The sequence below is a fragment of the Anomaloglossus baeobatrachus genome, chromosome 5, assembly GCF_048569485.1.
Source record: "Anomaloglossus baeobatrachus isolate aAnoBae1 chromosome 5, aAnoBae1.hap1, whole genome shotgun sequence".
Classification (NCBI taxonomy): domain Eukaryota; kingdom Metazoa; phylum Chordata; class Amphibia; order Anura; family Aromobatidae; genus Anomaloglossus; species Anomaloglossus baeobatrachus.
In genome coordinates this window covers 449,223,304-449,245,878 of record NC_134357.1, presented here as the reverse complement: position 1 = coordinate 449,245,878, position 22,575 = coordinate 449,223,304, and the positions used below count along the sequence as shown (strand labels likewise).

General features: G+C 49.9%; 1 protein-coding gene across 2 annotated transcripts in view; it reads left to right on the top strand.

Annotated features, from left to right (window-relative positions):
• Positions 1 to 389: 389 nt before the first annotated feature.
• Positions 390 to 22,575, top strand: part of RAD21L1 (RAD21 cohesin complex component like 1) — a 102,003-nt gene continuing 79,817 nt past the window's right edge. For both annotated transcript variants that reach the window (XM_075350515.1, XM_075350514.1), the window contains exons 1-2: positions 390 to 444; positions 22,368 to 22,545. In XM_075350515.1, coding sequence (XP_075206630.1) covers positions 22,402 to 22,545 — 144 coding nt within the window. In that variant the 5' untranslated portion in view covers positions 390 to 444; positions 22,368 to 22,401. The remainder of the gene's footprint in view (positions 445 to 22,367; positions 22,546 to 22,575) is intronic.

Below are 22,575 nucleotides of genomic sequence, written 5' to 3'. Positions count from 1 at the left end.
TAATGCCTGTATGTGTGAGGTAATGCCTGTATGTGTGAGGTAATGCCTGCATGTGTGAGGTAATGCCTGTATGTGTGAGGTAATGCCTGCATGTGTGAGGTAATGCCTGTATATGTGAGGTAATGTCTGCTCCTGTGACGTAATGCCTGTATATTGAGGTGATACCTGAGGTAATGCCTGTAAATGCGAGCTTCCCATATGGTAACAGCTGTAGGTCTTTAGGACCCGTGTCGTGTGCCTGAAGTGACTGCGAGGACGCTGTGTATCCTGTGTGAGTGAGGTTACATCCGTGTGTATAATGTGCGCATAACGAGCGTGTGACCCGCGCCTACCAGGTAACGCGCTGCAGGAAGTTAGGTAGATCACGTGACCACACGGTTTGAATCTCCTGCCTCGGCAGTCGGCAGCCATACGTGACCGGTTCTCCGCGGGTATTGGATCCGTGTACGTTAAGCTGCAATTAATCTCTGCTGCCAGACGGGGGCGGCCACGGTGGTCTAATGCCGGGTCTGTGCTCCTGTAATGCTCATAAAGTGACTGACGAGTACACTTTCTGCAGTCTGACTCCTATGTCGATCGTATTAAAACACCCAGGAGTAGTTTAGGTGCAGCGGAGCAAAGCATGCTGGGAGTTGTAGTCACACTGTAATCAAAGTTTAGAATAATATTACTTGTCATTGTAACTTTGGGGCCTTTATTGTGAGTGCAATGAGCTATCACAGGTTTTGTGAAGAAAAATAATCCTTTACCAAAAAGAAAACATCCATGACAGAAAATATAAATGAGACCGAGCATCTGTGAGTCCAGAGGTCTGCCCTCGCCTTGTTGTGGGGGCACATTTGGTGCAAGTGCCAGGAATGCATCCGGCTTTTCCGCCAACCTCACCCAGTGGAACAAACTTGGCATAACTTCCCACTATATGGGAGGGCTCAGCTGCAGTTACCTATACAGATGGGTACAGTAAATATTAGTGATGAGCGAGTACTAAAAAGCTCGGGTGCTCGAAGCTCGGGCCGAGCCTCCCAAGATACTCGTGTACTCGGCCCGAGCACCGAGCCCAATGTTATCCTATGGGAGACCCGAGTATTTTTGTGAAATGACCCCCCGGCAGCATGTAGAAACCCTAAAAATGTCACAAAAGTCTCAGAAGAGTGCTCAAATGACATGGCATCAGCATGGGGAAGACCCCTTGAAGCATTTAGCACTCAAGTCACAGCTGTGAACAATTTTGTCCAAGTTTTTACGGACTCACCAGAAAACCTTCCAAAATGACACCAAAATGAATTTTCATGGCGGAAATGTTAAGGGCACATACCCAATAGTGAGATAGAGCTGGTGTATGTTACTTTTTGAGATTATTACATGAAAGATTTTACGTGAAAACATTGTGTGGCACTCCGATGTCCAAAACGCACGTTTTGTGCTTTTTACTAGCGATGTCGGTCATTTTTTTTTTTATTCTATCTCCCTCAGTCCGTCGGTCTGTCTCTCTCTGTCTTGTCTGTCCCCCTCTCACAGTCTGTCGGTCAGTTCCCCCCCCTCTCTCTAAGGCTACTTTCACACTTGCGTTGAACGGTATCCGTTGCATTGCGTTGTGTAACGGATGCAACGGATGTGTTGCATATAGTGACACAACGGATGCTGCAAAACAACGCAATTCGTTTTGATTTTTTTTTTTTTTTTTTTCCCGGTTTTACCAGCGGCAGACTATAGTGAACGATCAGCTGATCGTTCCCTGCAGCCGGCCGCTGGGTGATCAGCTGATTGCTCCCAGTAGCCGGCCGCCGGGTGATCAGCTGATCGCTCCCGCCCGCCGGGTGATCAGCTGATCGCTCCCTGCAGCCGGCTGCCGGGTGATCAGCTGATCGCTCCCGGCCGCCGGGTGATCAGCTGATCGCTCCCTGCAGCCGGCCGCCGGGTGATCAGCTGATCGCTGTCACTTGCCGGCGCCCGGGCATGCCGGCGGGCGGGCGCTCAGCTGAGCGCTGTGACTTGCCGGCGGCCGGGCATGCTGGTGGCCGGTCATTCAGCTGAGCGCTGTCGCTTGCCGACGGCCGGGCGCTCAGCTGAACGTTCGGCCACCGCGAGCCAAAATAAAGTTTGATTTAAAAAAAAAAAAAAAAAAAAAGAGCATGCGCAGTGAAATCCAGAGGATTCCGCTGCTCAAAATAACGTTACATGCTGCGTTCCTCCCGCTGGGCGGAAGCAACGGAGCGTCGCCCAGCGGAAGCAACGCAGCTCCTTTTGGTACAATCCGTCAACCATACAAGTCTATGGGAAACAGCGGAATCCGTTAACGGATTCCGCTGTTTCCCAAAAGGGCGGATTGTAACGGAAGGAAAATAACGCAAGTGTGAAAGTACCCTTACTTACCGTTCCCCGATCACTGCCGCGGCGCTGCACAGCTGTTCAAACTCCGGTGGCTTTTCCTCTTTTGAAAAAGCCGGCCGCTCATTAATCAATCTCCTATTCCCTGCTGTCCTGCTTTTCGGCGCCTATGATTGGTTGCAGTGAGACACGCTCCCACACTGAGTGACAGCTGTCTCACTGCACCCAATCACAGCAGCCGGTGTGTGTATACTGTGCAGTGAAATAAATAATTAAATAATTAAAAAAAACGGCGTGCGGTCCCCCCAATTTTAATACCAGCCAGATAAAGCCATACGGCTGAAGGCTGGTATTCTCAGTATGGGGAGCTCCACGTTATGGGGAGCCCCCCACCCTAACAATATCAGTCAGCAGCCGCCCAGAATTGCCGCATACATTAGATGCGACAGTTCTGGGGCTGTACCCGGCTCTTCCCGATTTACCCTGGTGCTTTGGCAAATCGGGGTAATAAGGAGTTAATGGCAGCCCGTAGCTGCCACTAAATCCTAGATTAATCATGTCAGGCGTCTATGAGATTCCTTCCATGATTAATCTGTAAATTACAGTTAAAAAACACACACACCCGAAAAATCCTTTATTAGAAATAAAAAACACTAACAAAGTCCCTCATTACCAATTTATTAACCCCGACAAACCCTCCATGTCCGGCGTACTCCACAGTCCTCCAGCGTCGCGTCCAGCTCTGCTGCATGGAAGTGACAGGAGCTGCAGAATACACCGCCGCTCCGGTCACCTCCACGCAGCTAATGAGATGAGTATAGCGATCAGCTGAGCTGTCACTGAGGTTACCTGGATCCAGCGGTGGATGCAGCGGTGGCCGCGGGTAACCTCAGTGACAGCTCAGCTGATCGCGCTACTCACCGCCGCTCCAGTCAGCTCCATGCACCAACTGAGGTGAGTATAGCGATCAGCTGCTGTCACTGAGGTTAATCGCGGTGGCCGGGAGTTACCTGACTGACAGCAGCTGATCGCGCTATTCCCTTCATTAGCTGCGTGGAGGTGACCGGAGCGGCGGTGTCTTCTGCAGCTCCTGTCACTTCCATGCAGCAGAGCTGGACGCGACGCTGGAGTCCGTGGAGTACGCCGGACATGGAGGGTTTGTCGGGGTTAATAAATTGGTAATGAGGGACTTTGTTAGTGTTTTTTATTTCTAATAAAGGATTTTTCGGGTGTGTGTGTTTTTTAACTGTAATTTACAGATTAATCATGGAAGGAATCTCGGGGAGACGCCTGACATAATTAATCTAGGATTTAGTGGCAGCTATGGGCTGCCATTAACTCCTTATTACCCCGATTTGCCACCGCACTAGGGTAAATCGGGAAGAGCCGGGTACAGCCCCAGAACTGTCGCATATAATGTATGCGGCAATTCTGGGCAGCTGCTGACTGATATTGTTAGGGTGGGGGGCTCCCCATAACGTGGAGCTCCCCATCCTGAGAATACCAGCCTTCAGCTGTATGGCTTTATCTGGCTGGTATTAAAATTGGGGGGGACCGCACGCCGTTTTTTTAAATTATTTATTTATTTATTTTACTGCACAGTATAGACCCGCCCACCGGCTGCTGTGATTGGGTGCAGTGTGACACCTGTCACTCAGCGTGGGGGCGTGTCTCACTGCAACCAATCATAGGCGCCTGTGGGCGTGGAAAGCAGGGAATATGAGATGGCTGTGTACAGAGCACAGCGCGCCGGCCGGTATAAAGGCTCGGTCACGCTGTGCAGGCCGGCCAATCACTGCAATTCCACAACTAACAGGGCTGTGGCATTGCAGTGGTCTGCCAGCCAATCCCTGCATGAGGGCTGGCTCTCAAAAGAGCGCCAACATGCAGAAATGAAGACCACGAGTAAAGCACGAGTATTGCAAAATTACTCGGTACCCGCCGAGTAGCCCGAGTACAGTGATACTCGTGCGAGTACCGAGTAGTAACAAGCATACTCGCTCATCACTAGTAAATATCACTTCACACGTAATATGATGGACCCCATTAAAATTCAGGGGTGGTGGGAGATTGTGCTGGAGACGACGTTTTGCTAAGGCTGTATTCACACCAGCGTTCAGCAATCCGTTTTTCTTTTTCATTAGAAGGAAGGATCTGTCCTATGATCATCATATTTGGCGTCAGATGGACCGCAAACTAGTTGGCTTCTATTTAAGAAATCATCATTTTAATTTAGGGGGGAGGGTGATCGTATGCTGTCATTGGGGTGCTGTCACCGATGGGGTACTGTAATAAAGTATGGCAGCTGGTAAGGAGAGGACGCCTAAGGAGCGAGGAGTACTGTAAGAACCTATGCTGTGGGTAGGATGGAATGGCAGTCCATACTTTGCTTTGTTTCAATATTGTTTTTATTGAAATTGTCAAAATCGTTATGGCTCGGAGAAAAAATAAGTATACCAGAAATAATATAAAATGGTCTTTATGGTCTAAAACATACTCTCCAAGACTCCATACTTTGCTTTGGATCTCATAGGACTCGATATACAGTCATATGAAAAATTTTGGGCACCCCTATTAATGTTAACCTTTTTTCTTTATAACAAATTGGGTTTTTGCAACAGCTATTTGTTACGTCCGGGTGGTGGAAACACTGGACCGTATACCGGTTCCCTTGGTGAGGCAGCCAGGCCGGTTACCCCGCCAGAGGGCCTTGATGCACGGCAGCCGAAGCACTATTGGTAGCAAGACAGTCCGTAGGAGAGCTGGAAAGTAGATGTCGCTGAGAACACGGAGTTCTAGACGGTAGTCCGGGTGACGAGGCTCAGGGTCCGAGGCCGGGTTGTAGGGTCAGGCGGAATCCGGAACCTGCTGAGCGAGGGGACAGGTCACCAAACGGAGCCAGGGACTGGAGACTGGCGGAGCTGCAGAGGTGGTGGAACTTCCACCGGAGTCACCGTCAGTGGTACTGGAACGGACTTGGTCCGGACCGGCTGGCGTGGCAGGACAGGCTCTGCGAGACAGACAGGGGTTAATACTGGACACAGCAATACGGGGACCTGAACTCCTAGCTTACTAAACATGTAGAACAGGCCCCGCCCACCAGGAAAGAGAATCCTAATATACCCTGTACCTGTCTATGCAATTTCCTGTTTCTAGGTGCTGGCCCTTTAAGAGAGGGTCAATGACCGTGCGCGCCCTAATGCGCATGCGCGAGGCCCGTGTGCCAGAAGCCAGTCCAGGGAGCGGTGCAGAGGAAGCAGGAGTGCCAGGCTGAGTGTCCCACGTCGCAGAGGGGCGCCGGGAGCGGAGAGCAGGACACATGGAGGGCGCAGGCGAGGAAGAGGAGGCCGGGACCGGAGTGGTGAGCAGGGGACGCCGCCGGGAAGCGGGGAGCGGGCCACGGGGACCGGAGAGCGGGGCACGGGAACCGGGAAGCGTGACAGTACCCCCTCCCCCACGCCCCCCCTCCCCGCAACCGGGACAGGAAGGCACGAATCAGAGGAGTGCCAACATTCTCCCGGGGCTCCCAGGACCTATCCTCGGGACCATAACCCGCCCAGTCCACCAGGAAGTATTGCCGACCTCGCACGGTCTTCATGGCCACGACATCCCTTACCGCATAGATGTCATTGTCAGCGATGGGAGGAGGAGCAGTACCGGCACCAGCGGAGAAGGGACCAAGAACAACAGGCTTGAGCAAGGAGACATGGAAGGAGTTGGGTATCCGCATCGTGGCCGGGAGCTGCAGCTTGTAGGAGACTGCATTGATCTTGCTGATGACTTTAAACGGCCCGATGTAACGAGGACCCAACTTGTACGATGGTAACTTCAATCGGACATATCTGGATGCAAGCCAGACCAGATCACCTGGGGAGAAACACGGGGGATCCAGGCGCCTCTTGTCCGCATGTCTCTTCATCCGCAAAGAAGCACGCTCTAGGGAAGTCTTGACAGAGTTCCATATAGCTGAGAAGTCCCGGACCAGAGCATCTGCCGCGGGGACATTGGAGGCCGAGGATACTGGCAACGGGACAGAAGGCTGAAGTCCGTAAACGACCTGGAAGGGAGAGCTGGAGGTGGACTCACTGATGTTTTGGTTGTGGGAGAATTCAGCCCAAGGAAGGAGCGTGGACCAATCGTCGTGATGGATGTTGACGTAGTGGCGCAAGAAGGAGGTCAGGATATGATTGACCCGTTCCACTTGGCCATTCGACTGAGGGTGGTAGGCCGATGAAAAGTCCAAGGATACTCCCAGATGTGTGCAGAGAGCCCTCCAGAAGCGCGAGGTAAACTGAGTTCCTCTGTCGGACACAATGTGTGCAGGAAAGCCATGCAATCGGAATATGTGTTGTATGAAGGAGTCAGCTAGCTCCTGGGCAGAGGGCAGCCCGGCCATGGGAACGAAGTGAGCCATCTTTGAGAAACGGTCCACCACAACCCATATGACCGTGTGTCCGGAGGACAAGGGTAAGTCCGTAATGAAGTCCATTGCAATATGTTGCCACGGAACAGAAGGAATGGGCAGAGGCAGAAGACGTCCATATGGTAGGTGCTTGGGTGTCTTGTTCCGGGCACAGGATGGACAGGCTGAAAGGAAGGTTGCGACGTCTTTACGGAGGGATGGCCACCAATAGTGACGGACAATCATACTCCAAGTCTTCTTCTGACCAGCATGGCCGGCGGTCTTCGAGACATGACCCCAGTGCAGGACTCTGTCTGTCGGTATCTGAGACATAGGTTTTCCCTGGGGGTATCCGAGTCAGAGCGACAGGAGCCACCGGAATAACTTTACTGGGGCTGATGATGGGCTGGAACGTCTCCTCCTCCTGCTCCACGGGCACGAAGGACGTAGACAAGGCGTCTGCCCGCACGTTCTTATCTGCGGGCCGAAAATGGAGTTGGAAATCAAATCGAGCAAAAAACAAGGACCAGCGGGCTTGTCGCGGGTTCAGTCTTTGGGCTGACCGTAGGTACTCCAGATTCTTGTGGTCTGTGTAGATGATCACGGGGTATACTGCTCCCTCCAAGAGGTAGCGCCATTCCTCCAAGGCCAGCTTGATGGCCAGTAACTCCCGATCACCGATGGTGTAGTTGCGTTCGGGTGCCGAGAAGCTCTTGGAGAAGAATCCGCAAGTGACCATCTTCCCGGTGGAGGATTTCTGCATCAACACTGCCCCGGCCCCTGAGGAGGAGGCATCCACCTCCAAGGTGAACTGTCGGTTCAATTCAGGGCGATGGAGAACCGGGGAAGAAGCAAACGCTTGTTTCAAAGAGCAGAACGCGGCATCAGTCGCCGGTGGCCAGTCCTTAGGATTAGCTCCCTTCTTAGTCAAGGCAGAGAGAGGCGCAGTCAGGGCAGAGAAGTGTGGGATGAATTGACGATAATAGTTTGCAAAGCCGAGGAAGCATTGGATGGCCTTCAGTCCGGAAGGAGGAGGCCAGTTGAAGATGGAAGACACTTTCTCTGGGTCCATCTGCAGGCCAGTGTCCGAGATTACATAACCCAGGAAGGGAAGAGACGAATTTTCAAAGACGCACTTCTCGTACTTGGCGTACAGACGGTTCTCTCTAAGCCTTTGGAGTACTAGCTGCACGTTCTCTCTGTGGGTCTGTAGGTCCAGAGAGAAGACCAGGATGTCGTCCAGATACACCACGACACAGACATAGAGGAGGTCTCTGAACACGTCGTTCACCAGTTCTTGGAAGACTGCCAGAGCATTACACAGACCAAAGGGCATGACACAATACTCATAGTGCCCATCCCGAGTGTTGAATGCGGTCTTCCATTCGTCTCCAGAGCGAATGCGAACCAGGTTATAGGCCCCACGGAGGTCCAACTTGGTGAATACACGAGCTCCTCGGAGCCGATCGAATAGTTCGGGAATTAGTGGCAGAGGGTATTTGTTTTTTACGGTGATCTGGTTTAATCCCCGGTAGTCAATGCAAGGGCGCAGATCACCTTCCTTCTTCTTGACGAAGAAAAAACCTGCTCCGGCAGGGGACGAGGATCTCCGAATGAACCCCTTTGCCAGGCTCTCGGTGATATAGGCCGACATGGCCCGTGTTTCAGCAGGGGACAAGGGGTATATCCTTCCTCTAGGAGGCGTAGTTCCCGGCAGTAAGTCGATGGCACAGTCGTAGGGACGATGAGGCGGTAGTACCTCTGACTCCTTTTTATCAAACACGTCCGTGAAGGACCAGTAGGCAGAAGGCAGTCCTGGTAGAGACTCTGGAACCGGAGGTCGTCGGATGGGCTGTATGGATTTCAGGCATCTCTCGTGACACGAGGAGCCCCATCGGGTAATTTCACCTGTACTCCAGCTGACCGACGGTTCGTGTGCCCGTAACCATGGGAGTCCCAGCAGGATCTGATGAGACATGCGCGGGAGGACGTAGAAGGTGATCTTCTCGGTGTGCAGGGCACCGATCCGTAATTCCACAGGCTTGGTGATCAACGTGATGGTGTCAGAGAGGGGTCTCCCATCTACAGAGGCGATCACCAGCGGTTTTTCTAGTGGGAGAATAGGCACCTGGTACTTATCCACCGTGGCCTGCTGGATGAAGTTGCCTGCTGCTCCGGAATCGAGATATGCCTCTGCCGTGAACCGGGTCTCTTCTGTAGTCACTTGAACAGTCCATGTAACGGAGTCTGAGAGAGTCCCAGCACCTAGGGTGGCCTCTCCTACCAAGCCTAGGCTTTGGAGTTTTCCGGCTTCTCGGGACAGGAGCGTAGCAGGTGTGTGCCATCTCCGCAGTAGAAGCAGAGACCCTTTGCTAGTCGTTCTGCTCTGCGTTGCTCAGACTGCCTCAGGCGGTCAATCTGCATGGGCTCGTAGGTAGAAGCGCCAGGTGACGCCGACTGGGGAGCGATGGACTTCAGTGGTGGGGAGGAGTTCCGTATCGGACGCCTCTCGCGGGACACCTCTTTGGATCGTTCCTGAAAGCGAAGATCCACTCGGGTCGCTAGCGCGATCAGGGCATCCAGGGTAGAAGGCACGTCACAACCAGCCAGCTCATCCTTAATACGGCCCGAGAGTCCTTCCCAGAAGGCGGCGGTTAGGGCCTCATTGTTCCACCCTAATTCTGAGGCCAAGGTGCGGAAGCGGATAGCATATTGGCCCATCGTCGAAGTCCCCTGACGTAGCCTGAGGAGCGATGAGGCGGACGCGGAGGCGCGTCCGGGCTCGTCAAAGGTAAAACGAAAAGCCTGCAGGAATTCCTGGATGTTGGTGGTTACCGGATCCTCCTTCTCCCATAAAGGGTTCATCCAGGCCAGTGCTTCTCCCTCCAGATGGGACATCACAAACGCCACCTTGGCTTGGTCGGAGGCAAACAGGTGCGGAAGCAGCTTAAAGTGGAGGGAGCACTGATTCAAGAATCCTCTGCAGGTCTTAGGATCTCCGGCATATCGGGGTGGAGAGGCCAAGCGGAGTTTAGAAGCTTCCGAGGAAGCCGCCACGGGAACTGCGGCCGTGGACTGTGCTGTAGAAGCCTGAGATGCCAGGGACGTGGCAGTTGCTTGCAGCGTGTTCAGACGGGCATCCACCGAGGACATGAAGGCCAGCATGCGGGACTGGGTCTCGCGCTGTCGCCCGAGTTCCTGCTGCAAGTTGCCCAGCTGGGCCGCTAGTGCTTCGGCGGGATCCATGGCCTGTTCTAGCTGTTACGTCCGGGTGGTGGAAACACTGGACCGTACACCGGTTCCCTTGGTGAGGCAGCCAGGCCGGTCACCCCGCCAGAGGGCCTTGATGCACGGCAGCCGAAGCACTATTAGTAGCAAGACAGTCCGTAGGAGAGCTGGAAAGTAGATGTCGCTGAGAACACGGAGTTCTAGACGGTAGTCCGGGTGACGAGGCTCAGGGTCCGAGGCCGGGTTGTTGGGTCAGGCGGAATCCGGAACCTGCTGAGCGAGGGGACAGGTCACCAAACGGAGCCAGGGACTGGAGACTGGCGGAGCTGCAGAGGTGGTGGAACTTCCGCCGGAGTCACCGTCAGTGGTACTGGAACGGACTTGGTCCGGACCGGCTGGCGTGGCAGGACAGGCTCTGCGAGACAGACAGGGGTTAATACTGGACACAGCAATACGGGGACCTGAACTCCTAGCTTACTAAACACGTAGAACAGGCCCCGCCCACCAGGAAAGAGAATCCTAATATACCCTGTACCTGTCTATGCAATTTCCTGTTTCTAGGTGCTGGCCCTTTAAGAGAGGGTCAATGACCGCGCGCGCGCCCTAATGCGCATGCGCGAGGCCCATGTGCCAGAAGCCAGTCCAGGGAGCGGTGCAGAGGAAGCAGGAGTGCCCGGCTGAGTGTCCCACGTCGCAGAGGGGCTCCGGGAGCGGGGAGCAGGACACATGGAGGGCGCAGGCGAGGAAGAGGAGGCCGGGACCGGAGTGGTGAGCAGGGGACGCCGCCGGGAAGCGGGGAGCGGGCCACGGGGACCGGAGAGCGGGGCACGGGAACCGGGAAGCGTGACTCTATTTCTGTTTCATATATCTAATAACTGATGGACTGAGTAATATTTCTGGATTGAAATGAGGTTTATTGTACTAACAGAAAATGTGCAATCCACGTTAAACAAAATTTGACCTCTGCAAAAGTATGGGCACCTCAACATAAAAGTGACATTAATATTTTGTAGATCCTCCTTTTGCAAAAATAACAGCCTCTAGTCGCTTCCTGTAGCTTTTAATGAGTTCCTGGATCCTGGATGAAGGTATGTTTGACCATTCCTGTTTACAAAATAATTCCAGTTCAGTTAAGTGTAGTGATGAGCGAGTACTAAAAAGCTCGGGTGCTCGAAGCTCGGGCCGAGCCTCCCAAGATACTCGTGTACTCGGCCCGAGCACCGAGCCCAATGTTATCCTATGGGAGACCCGAGTATTTTTGTGAAATGACCCCCCGGCAACATGTAGAAACCCTAAAAATGTCACAAAAGTCTCAGAAGAGTGCTAAAATGACATGGCATCAGCATGGGGAAGACCCCTTGAAGCATTTATCACTCAAAAGTCACAGCTGTGAACAATTTTGTCCGAGTTTTACGCCATTTTTACGGACTCACCAGAAAACCTTCCAAAATGACACCAAAATGAATTTTCATGGCGGAAATGTTAAGGGCACATACCCAATAGTGAGATAGAGCTGGTGTATGTTACTTTTTGAGATTAATACATGAAAGATTTTACATGAAAACCTTGTGTGGCAGTCCGATGTCCAAAACGCACGTTTTGTGCTTTTTACTAACGATGTCGGTCATTTTTTTTTTTTATTCTATCTCCCTCAGTCCGTCGGTCTGTCTCTCTCTGTCTTGTCTGTCCCCCTCTCACAGTCTGTCGGTCAGTTCCCCCCCCTCTCTCTTACTTACCGTTCCCCGATCACTGCCGCGGCGCTGCACAGCTGTTCAAACTCCGGTGGCTTTTCCTCTTTTGAAAAAGCCGGCCGCTCATTAATCAATCTCGTATTCTCTGCTTTCCTGCTTTTCGGCGCCTATGATTGGTTGCAGTGAGACACGCTCCCACACTGAGTGACAGCTGTCTCACTGCAACCAATCACAGCAGCCGGTGTGTGTATACTGTGCAGTGAAATAAATAATTAAATAATTAAAAAAACCGGCGTGCGGTCCCCCCAATTTTAATACCAGCCAGATAAAGCCATACGGCTGAAGGCTGGTATTCTCAGGATGGGGAGCTCCACGTTATGGGGAGCCCCCCACCCTAACAATATCAGTCAGCAGCCGCCCAGAATTGCCGCATACATTAGATGCGACAGTTCTGGGGCTGTACCCGGCTCTTCCCGATTTACCCTGGTGCGTTGGCAAATCGGGGTAATAAGGAGTTAATGGCAGCCCATAGCTGCCACTAAATCCTAGATTAATCATGTCAGGCGTCTCCCCGAGATTCCTTCCATGATTAATCTGTAAATTACAGTTAAAAAACACACACACCCGAAAAATCCTTTATTAGAAATAAAAAACACTAACAAAGTCCCTCATTACCAATTTATTAACCCCGACAAACCCTCCATGTCCGGCGTAATCCACAGTCCTCCAGCGTCGCGTCCAGCTCTGCTGCATGGAAGTGACAGGAGCTGCAGAATACACCGCCGCTCCGGTCATCTCCACGCAGCTAATGAGATGAGTATAGCGATCAGCTGAGCTGTCACTGAGGTTACCTGGATCCAGCGGTGGATGCAGCGGTGGCCGCGGGTAACCTCAGTGACAGCTCAGCTGATCGCTATACTCACCGCCGCTCCAGTCAGCTCCATGCACCAACTGAGGTGAGTATAGCGATCAGCTGCTGTCACTGAGGTTAATCGCGGCCACCGCTGGATCCAGCGGTGGCCGGGAGTTACCTGACTGACAGCAGCTGATCGCGCTATTCCCTTCATTAGCTGCGTGGAGGTGACCGGCGGCTTTTACTATTTTGAAAAAGCCGGCCGCTCATTAAACAATCTCCTATTCCCTGCTTTCCCCGCCCACCGGTGCCTATGATTGGTTGCAGTGAGACACGCCCCCACGCTGAGTGACAGGTGTCACACTGCACCCAATCACAGCAGCCGGTGGGCGTGTCTATACTGTGCAGTAAAATAAATTAATAAATAATTAAAAAAAAACGGCGTGCGGTCCCCCCCCATTTTAATGCCAGCCAGATAAAGCCATACGGCTGAAGGCTGGTATTCTCAGGATGGGGAGCTCCACGTTATGGGGAGCCCCCCAGCCTAACAATATCAGTCAGCAGCCGCCCAGAATTGCCGCATACATTATATGCGACAGTTCTGGGGCTGTACCCGGCTCTTCCCGATTTGCCCTGGTGCTTTGGCAAATCGGGGTAATAAGGAGTTAATGGCAGCCCATAGCTGCCACTAAATCCTAGATTAATCATGTCAGGCGTCTATGAGACACCCTCCATGATTAATCTGTAAGTTACAGTAAATAAACACACACACCCGAAAAAATCCTTTATTAGAAATAAAAAACACACACATATACCCTGGTTCACCACTTTAATCAGCCCCAAAAAGCCCTCCATGTCCGCCGGAATCCAGGATGCTCCAGCGTCGCATCCTGCGCTGCTGCATAGAGGTGACCGGAGCTGCAGAAGACACAGCCGCTCCGGTCACTTCCACGCAGCAAATGAGGTGAGTAGCGCGATCAGCTGAGCTGTCACTGAGGTTACCCGCCGTCACTGGATCCAGTGACAGCGGGTAACCTCAGTGACAGCTCAGCTGATCGCACGGCTGTCTTCATTAGCTGCGTGGAGGTGACCGGAGCGGCTGTGTCTTCTGCAGCTCCTGTCACTTCCATGCAGCAGAGCTGGACGCGACGCTGGAGGTCCGTGGAGTACGCCGGACATGGAGGGTTTGTCGGGGTTAATAAATTGGTAATGAGGGAATGTGTTTGTGTTTTTTATTTCTAATAAAGGATTTTTCGGGTGTGTGTGTTTTTTAACTGTAATTTACAGATTAATCATGGAAGGAATCTCGGGGAGACGCCTGACATGATTAATCTAGGATTTAGTGGCAGCTATGGGCTGCCATTAACTCCTTATTACCCCGATTTGCCAACGCACTAGGGTAAATCGGGAAGAGCCGGGTACAGCCCCAGAACTGTCGCATATAATGTATGCGGCAATTCTGGGCAGCTGCTGACTGATATTGTTAGGGTGGGGGGCTCCCCATAACGTGGAGCTCCCCATCCTGAGAATACCAGCCTTCAGCTGTATGGCTTTATCTGGCTGGTATTAAAATTGGGGGAACCGCACGCCGTTTTTTTTAATTATTTATTTATTTATTTTACTGCACAGTATAGACCCGCCCACCGGCTGCTGTGATTGGGTGCAGTGTGACACCTGTCACTCAGCGTGGGGGCGTGTCTCACTGCAACCAATCATAGGCGCCTGTGGGCGTGGAAAGCAGGGAATATGAGATGGCTGTGTACAGAGCACAGCGCGCCGGCCGGTATAAAGGCTCGGTCACGCTGTGCAGGCCGGCCAATCACTGCAATTCCACAACTAACAGGGCTGTGGCATTGCAGTGGTCTGCCAGCCAATCCCTGCATGAGGGCTGGCTCTCAAAAGAGCGCCAACATGCAGGGATGAAGACCACGAGTAAAGCACGAGTATTGCAAAATTACTCGGTACCCGCCGAGTAGACCGAGTACAGTGATACTCGTGCGAGTACCGAGTAGTAACAAGCATACTCGCTCATCACTAGTTAAGTGTGATGGTCGCCGAGCATGGACAGCCGTTTCACATCATCCCACAGATTTCACTGTACCAGTGCGAAGATCACCGCCGATTGCTAAAATTAAAGAGCAGATAGTGAGCGCTATGCTTTTCCATTCTGATCTTTCCAGAAGACTGGAGTGGGTGCTGTACGGATTCATAAACTCTATCTAGTTTTCAACCAAAAGCAAAAAAAAAAAAAATACACTTAGGCTACAGGCTGCTCTGGAAAAAAATAAATAAATAGACACATTTAAATATTCTTCCTATTCACTTCTATTTGTTTTTAGAGCTTTTTTTCCCACCCGATTCAAGTTTTGAAAAACACCTGGTGGGAGAAAAGAAAGTGCAGGTCACTTCTCTAAAGTGTTTCCTGATGGAAAACTCTCCAAACTTGTTACTATCCAATCGAAAAGCTGCAAAAATGCTGTACCAAAAGAATTGGAGGGCTTCCATTAGAAAATTAATCGTTTTTGACTATATTCCAGTTGCTTGGCCAGTAGTCACGGTCTATGTGCGAACTGCATTGCTGAGACTGGCCACAGGTCTCCTGACATGAACTTTACTAAGCAGTCTCAGGCGTAAATGAAACTAGTCAGTTCGACGGCCAGGAGACCCACGACCATTCGGGACATGGACATGTGAAATATTGATTGCAGACATTAACCCTATCCATTCTTTCTGTGCTTCATTACATCCAGTGTGAGGTTGATGCTTCATCCTTTCAGAAATGTTGCGAACAGTGAATGAAATTAAACATCTATATGTTTTGATCGATTTCTGTCATTGTAGGGTTTATTTAAAGCACCACACCAGTGCTTGTTTTTGTTTTTTTCAGTACTGGAGTGACAGTTAAAATGTAAGCCCCCTGTCATACACTCACCCTTTGGCATTTACAACCTTTTCCGGCGTTGCTCTGGTCCTGCGGCGTCATCTTGTTTCCGATAACTTCTGCCTGGTCAGAACTTACGTCACAAGTAGTGTTGAGCGGACCCGGACTGTAAACGTCCGGATCCGCGCGGTTTCAGCGCTATCCCCGGGCCAGACCCGGGCGCGGGATTCCGGCTGCATGATCCGGAATTGGCAATTAATAAAAATGAAAAAAAACAATAAATAAATGAGCGTTTTATACTTACCGAGACTCTGTCATGGCGGCACACTTGCTTCCGGGTCGCACTTTCACTTCCTCTGCTGTGCACACAATCACACAGCTTTCCGTGTTTTCCCCGCCCACCGGCCGTCCTCTCAGCTGTGATTGGTTCCTGGCTGACGCGCCCCCAGCCTGTGACAGCTCTGCTGTGCAGTCATCGCTGATCGCGGTCAGTACTACGCTGCACTCAGAGCGGGCAGCCGTGTTATGTGGCTGCTCGCTCTGATATGTAGCAGAGCTGGATGTGTCTCCGCTGGATGTCGTGTGTATTACGCCGGAACTGCAGGGTGTTGGGATAATAAAGTGGTGAAGGAGGAGGCTGCGTGTGTAATTTATTCCAAATAAAGGATTTCGCTGTGTCTTGCTTATTTACTGTAGTTTACAGGTTTGCGATGCGGGTATCTCACAGACGCCCATGTGATCACAAACCTATTACCCCGACTGGCACCGCATCACACCGCCAGGAAGAGCCGGTAATGTACCGGTATAGCCGCATGTAATACATGCGGCTATACCGGGCGGCTGCGGGTTGAAATACCAGCCCCCGGCCGGCATTACCATGGCTGGGGATGAAAATTAGGGGGCACCGCAAGTCGGGTTTTTTAATTATTTAATTAATATTAAAAATAAAAAGCCGGAGTCACACTTGCGACGGACACACTGCTTTCCCCGCCCACCGGCCGTCCTGCCGCCTGTGATTGGTCGCAGTTAGCTGACACGCTGACACTCAGGATGGGGGCGTGTCTAGCTGCAACCAACACGCGCCGGTGGGCGGGGAAAACAATGAATATTGAATTGTCGGCTCCGGAAGGTAACAGCGTGACGCGGAAGGAGTGTGCAGCCATGACAGCGCCTCGGTGAGTATGCCGCGCTCGCTCCTAGCCCCTCCACAAACGTTTTTACCCTCCGGATTCCAGTCCCCATTGACTTATATGGGCACCGGATTGCAGAGCCGATCGGATTCTTTTTTAAATCTGTTAGTGATCCGCCGGTCCCGGATTATTGGCCGTTCGATCAGCTCTAGTCACAAGCTCACAATGCAAATCTATGAGAGCCAGAACGAGGGTTGAGTGGTGACGTCCGGCGTGCCCCATGAAACCCTGGAGCTGCCGGAAGGTCTCAATTGACTGGAGACCGATCGGAACACTGGAAAAAGATAAAGACAGAAGCAGGTGAGTATAAGTCAGGGGCCATTTAAGTATCATTCCAGAGGTGCAATAAAAAAATAACGCTGGAGTGGTGTTTAAAAGGTTTTTCAGCAATACTTCCAATATCATCTCATATTGGACAATTGTGCATGCTAAAGGGGGCTTTACACGCTACGATATTGCTAGCGAGTGTACCCGCCCCCGTTGTTTGTGCGTCACGGGCAAATCGCTGCCCGTGGCGCACAGTATCTCTAACACCCGTCACACATACAGTTAGGTCCAGAAATATTTGGACAGTGACACAAGTTTTGTTATTTTAGCTGTTTACAAAAACATGTTCAGAAATACAATTATATATATAATATGGGCTGAAAGTGCACACTCCCAGCTGCAATATGAGAGTTTTCACATCCAAATCGGAGAAAGGGTTTAGGAATCATAGCTCTGTAATGCATAGCCTCCTCTTTTTCAAGGGACCAAAAGTAATTGGACAAGGGACTCTAAGGGCTGCAATTAACTCTGAAGGCGTCTCCCTCGTTAACCTGTAATCAATGAAGTAGTTAAAAGGTCTGGGGTTGATTACAGGTGTGTGGTTTTGCATTTGGAAGCTGTTGCTGTGACTAGACAACATGCAGTCTAAGGAACTCTCAATTGAGGTGAAGCAGAACATCCTGAGGGTGAAAAAAAAGAAAAAATCCATCAGAGAGATAGCAGACATGCTTGGAGTAGCAAAATCAACAGTCGGGTACATTCTGAGAAAAAAGGAATTGACTGGTGAGCTTGGGAACTCAAAAAGGCCTGGGCGTCCACGGATGACAACAGTGGTGGATGATCGCCGCATACTTTCTTTGGTGAAGAAGAACCCGTTCACAACATCAACTGAAGTCCAGAACACTCTCAGTGAAGTAGGTGTATCTGTCTCTAAGTCAACAGTAAAGAGAAGACTCCATGAAAGTAAATACAAAGGGTTCACATCTAGATGCAAACCATTCATCAATTCCAAAAATAGACAGGCCAGAGTTAAATTTGCTGGAAAACACCTCATGAAGCCAGCTCAGTTCTGGAAAAGTATTCTATGGACAGATGAGACAAAGATCAACCTGTACCAGAATGATGGGAAGAAAAAAGTTTGGAGAAGAAAGGGAATGGCACATGATCCAAGGCACACCACATCCTCTGTCAAACATGGTGGAGGCAACGTGATGGCATGGGCATGCATGGCTTTCAATGGCACTGGGTCACTTGTGTTTATTGATGACATAACAGCAGACAAGAGTAGCCGGATGAATTCTGAAGTGTACCGGGATATACTTTCAGCCCAGATTCAGCCAAATGCCGCAAAGTTGATCGGACGGCGCTTCATAGTACAGATGGACAATGACCCCAAGCATACAGCCAAAGCTACCCAGGAGTTCATGAGTGCAAAAAAGTGGAACATTCTGCAATGGCCAAGTCAATCACCAGATCTTAACCCAATTGAGCATGCATTTCACTTGCTCAAATCCAGACTTAAGACGGAAAGACCCACAAACAAGCAAGACCTGAAGGCTGCGGCTGTAAAGGCCTGGCAAAGCATTAAGAAGGAGGAAACCCAGCGTTTGGTGATGTCCATGGGTTCCAGACTTAAGGCAGTGATTGCCTCCAAAGGATTCGCAACAAAATATTGAAAATAAAAATATTTTGTTTGGGTTTGGTTTATTTGTCCAATTACTTTTGATCTCCTAAAATGTGGAGTGTTTGTAAAGAAATGTGTACAATTCCTACAATTTCTATCAGATATTTGTGTTCAAACCTTCAAATTAAACGTTACAATCTGCACTTGAATTCTGTTGTAGAGGTTTCATTTCAAATCCAATGTGGTGGCATGGAGAGCCCAACTCGCGAAAATTGTGTCACTGTCCAAATATTTCTGGACCTAACTGTACTTACCTTCCTAGCGACGTCGCTGTGGGCGGCGAACAACCTCTTTGTTAAGGGGGAGGTTCGTGCGCTTTCAGAGCGACGTCACACAGTGGCTGACCTTGTTGCCGGAGGATGCAGGTATGGTGTTGTTCGTCATTCCCGGGGTGTCACACGTAGTGATGTGTGCTGCCTCAGGAACGACGAACAACCTACGTCCACAACGACCAACGAGGTTTTGAAAATGAACTATGTGTCAACGATCAACGATTAGGTGAGTATTTTTGATCGCTAACACTCGCTCCTAGCTGTTACATGCAACGACGTCGCTAACAACGCCGGACGTGCGTCACGAATTCCGTGACCCTGACAACATATTGTAACCGGGCCTTAAAGCCCGCTTTACACGGTACAATATATCTTACGATGTGTCTGCGGGGTCACGTCGTAAGTGACGCACATCCGGCATCGTAAGTTACATTGTACTGTGTGACAGGTATGTGCGATTGCGATTGAACGTTAAAACGTTCATCGCATGCACGTAGTTCATTTCTCTAGAATTGAACGTCAGATTGTTCATCGTACCCGGGGTAGCACACATCGCAGTGTGTGACACCCCGGGAACGATGAACAGATCGTACCTGCGTCCTGCGGCTCCCGGCCAGCAATGCCGAAGGAAGGAGGTGGGCGGGATGTTTACGTTTCGCTCATCTCCGCCCCTCCGCTTCTATTGGCCGGCTGCCGCGTGACGTCGATGTGATGCCGAACGTCCCTCCCACTCCAGGAAGTGGACGTTCGCCGCCCACATTGAGGTCTTATGGACGGGTAAGTACGTGTGACGGGGGTTAATCGTTTGTGCGGCACGTTCAACAAATTGAACGTGCCGCACATACGATGGGGGCGGTTACGATCGCATACGATAGTGTATGCTAGATCGTAACATGTAAAGCAGGCTTAAGGCTCAAAAACTACTATAATTAATCAAACCAATGAATGATACTCACTGTTGTAAAGTTTCCTCAGCAATTACCAGGGCAAGTGTACATTAGTATCGCTCCACACCTAATGTCCGATGAGGCGGGACAGTTTGCCTTAACAACCCCTTTTATAACAACAAAAGCACAAACGTGAAGCTTATATTCCACCCCAGTGGATTTTTTTTTTCTAACCTGAGTGATGTTTCCCAGAACAATAACGACTCTTTGTTCCAAGTTATGACACATTTTACTCTACAGCCCTGCATGGGATGCCTTGGCTCCATGTCACTTACATTACATTACAGGAGATGGACTGTAATATAGTCAATCAGGGCTCCCATGGCATTTCCTAACAATAAAAAGCATTGAACGGGATCCAGTTGTGCAGATCCGGTCCGTGGGGAGGAGTGGAAGATTTATTAGATAATGCCTTCAAAATACAGCTGAAAGCTCATCTCTTATTCCAAACTCACATGTAAGGCGTTTTACGAGATTCCTCAACTGACAAAATCAACGATCGTTCAGAGATGATGTGAGCTTATTCATATAAAGCTTTATGCATAGTACATAGCTGTACAGTACCTACAAGTAGTATTCAACCCCCTGCAGATTTAGCAGGTTTGATAAGATGCAAATAAGTTAGAGCCTGCAAACTTCAAACAAGAGCAGGATTTATTAACAGATGCATAAATCTTACAAACCAACAAGTTATGTTGCTCAGTTAAATTTTAATACATTTTGAACATAAAAGTGTGGGTCAATTATTATTCAACCCCTAGGTTTAATATTTTGTGGAATAACCCTTGTTTGCAATTACAGCTAATAATCGTCTTTTATAAGACCTGATCAGGCTGGCACAGGTCTCTGGAGTTATCTTGGCCCACTCCTCCATGCAGATCTTCTCCAAGTTGTTTAGGTTCTTTGGGTGTCTCATGTGGACTTTAATCTTGAGCTCCTTCCACAAGTTTTCAATTGGGTTAAGGTCAGGCGACTGACTAGGCCACTGCAACACCTTGATTTTTTTCTCTCTTGAACCAGGCCTTGGTTTTCTTGGCTGTGTGCTTTGGGTCGTTGTCTTGTTGGAAGATGAAATGTCGACCCATCTTAAGATCCTTGATGTAGGAGCGGAGGTTCTTGGCCAAAATCTCCAGGTAGGCCGTGCTATCCATCTTCCCATGGATGCGGACTAGATGGCCAGGCCCCTTGGCTGAGAAACAGCCCCACAGCATGATGCTGCCACCACCATGCTTGACTGTAGGGATGGTATTCTTGGGGTCGTATGCAGTGCCATCCAGTCTCCAAACGTCACGTGTGTGGTTGGCACCAAAAATCTCGATCTTGGTCTCATCAGACCAGAGAACCTTGAACCAGTCTGTCTCAGAGTCCTCCAAGTGATCATGAGCAAACTGTAGACGAGCCTTGACATGACGCTTTGAAAGTAAAGGTACCTTACGGGCTCGTCTGGAACGGAGACCATTGCGGTGGAGTACGTTACTTATGGTATAGACTGAAACCAATGTCCCCACTGCCATGAGATCTTCCCGGAGCTCCTTCCTTGTTGTTCTTGGGTTAGCCTTGACTCTTCGGACAAGCCTGGCCTCGGGACGGGTGGAAACTTTCAAAGGCTGTTAGGCTGTGGAAGGCTAACAGTAGTTCCATAAGCCTTCCACTTCCGAATGATGCTCCCAACAGTGGAGACAGGTAGGCCCAACTCCTTGGAAAGGGTTTTGTACCCCTTGCCAGCCTTGTGACCCTCCACGATCTTGTCTCTGATGGCCTTGGAATGCTCCTTTGTCTTTCCCATGTTGACCAAGTTTGAGTGCTGTTCACAAGTTTGGGGAGGGTCTTAATTAGTCAGAAAAGGCTGGAAAAATAGATAATTAATCCAAACATGTGAAGCTCATTGTTCTTTGTGCCTGAAATACTTCTTAATACTTTAGGGGAACCAAACAGAATTCTGGTGGATTGGGGGGTTGAATAATAAATGACCCTCTGAATAAACTTTTCACAATTTAAAAAAAAAAAAAGAAAAAAGAAATAACATTCTTTTTTGCTGCAGTGCATTTCCCACTTCCAGGCTGATCTACAGTCCAAATGTCACAATGCCAAGTTAATTCCGAATGTGTAAACCTGCTAAATCTGCAGGGGGTTGAATACTACTTGTAGGCACTGTACTTATAGTTGTGTGGTCTGACATCATGAAGTAATTACATCTTGCAAGGACGAGGTGTAAAAATGTTTCTCTTCTACATTTAGATTGTGCGCACATGGGAATGATACACTGAGGATTTTCCAACCAGATTTTTCCAGGCATAAAATCCACAGTGTATTAGAGAAGTGGCAATGTGTGGGTAGGATTTTATCAAATTACTAAGTCTGGTCTCAGGAAGACATATGGGAGTAAAACTGACTACACCCTGTATGGTTGATGGAGAGAGACATATGGTATAAAGCCCTCATAGTCATCATAGTCATATATACAGACTAGCCATGGAGTAATGACCAGATTGTAGTGCTATATTATAGGGTCTTTATTTATGGCAGTGTTGCTCCAGTTTACAAATTGATTATTTTATTGCTATGCTTGGCATTACTAATAAAAATTGTCCTAATTTTGTTTTCGTTTCTTTTTTTTTTTTCAGCTGTATTTGTCGGCACATTTCTTTCTGTGTTATAATGTTTTACACTTATCTGCTTCTGGGCAAACGCGGCATCCTTTCCAAGGTTTGGATTGCTGCACACTGGGAGAAGAAACTGACCAAGGCTCACATATTCGAGTGTAACCTCGAAACAGCCATTCAAAGCATCATGGCGCCAAAGGTATGTGCCATTTTTATAGTATTAATTGGC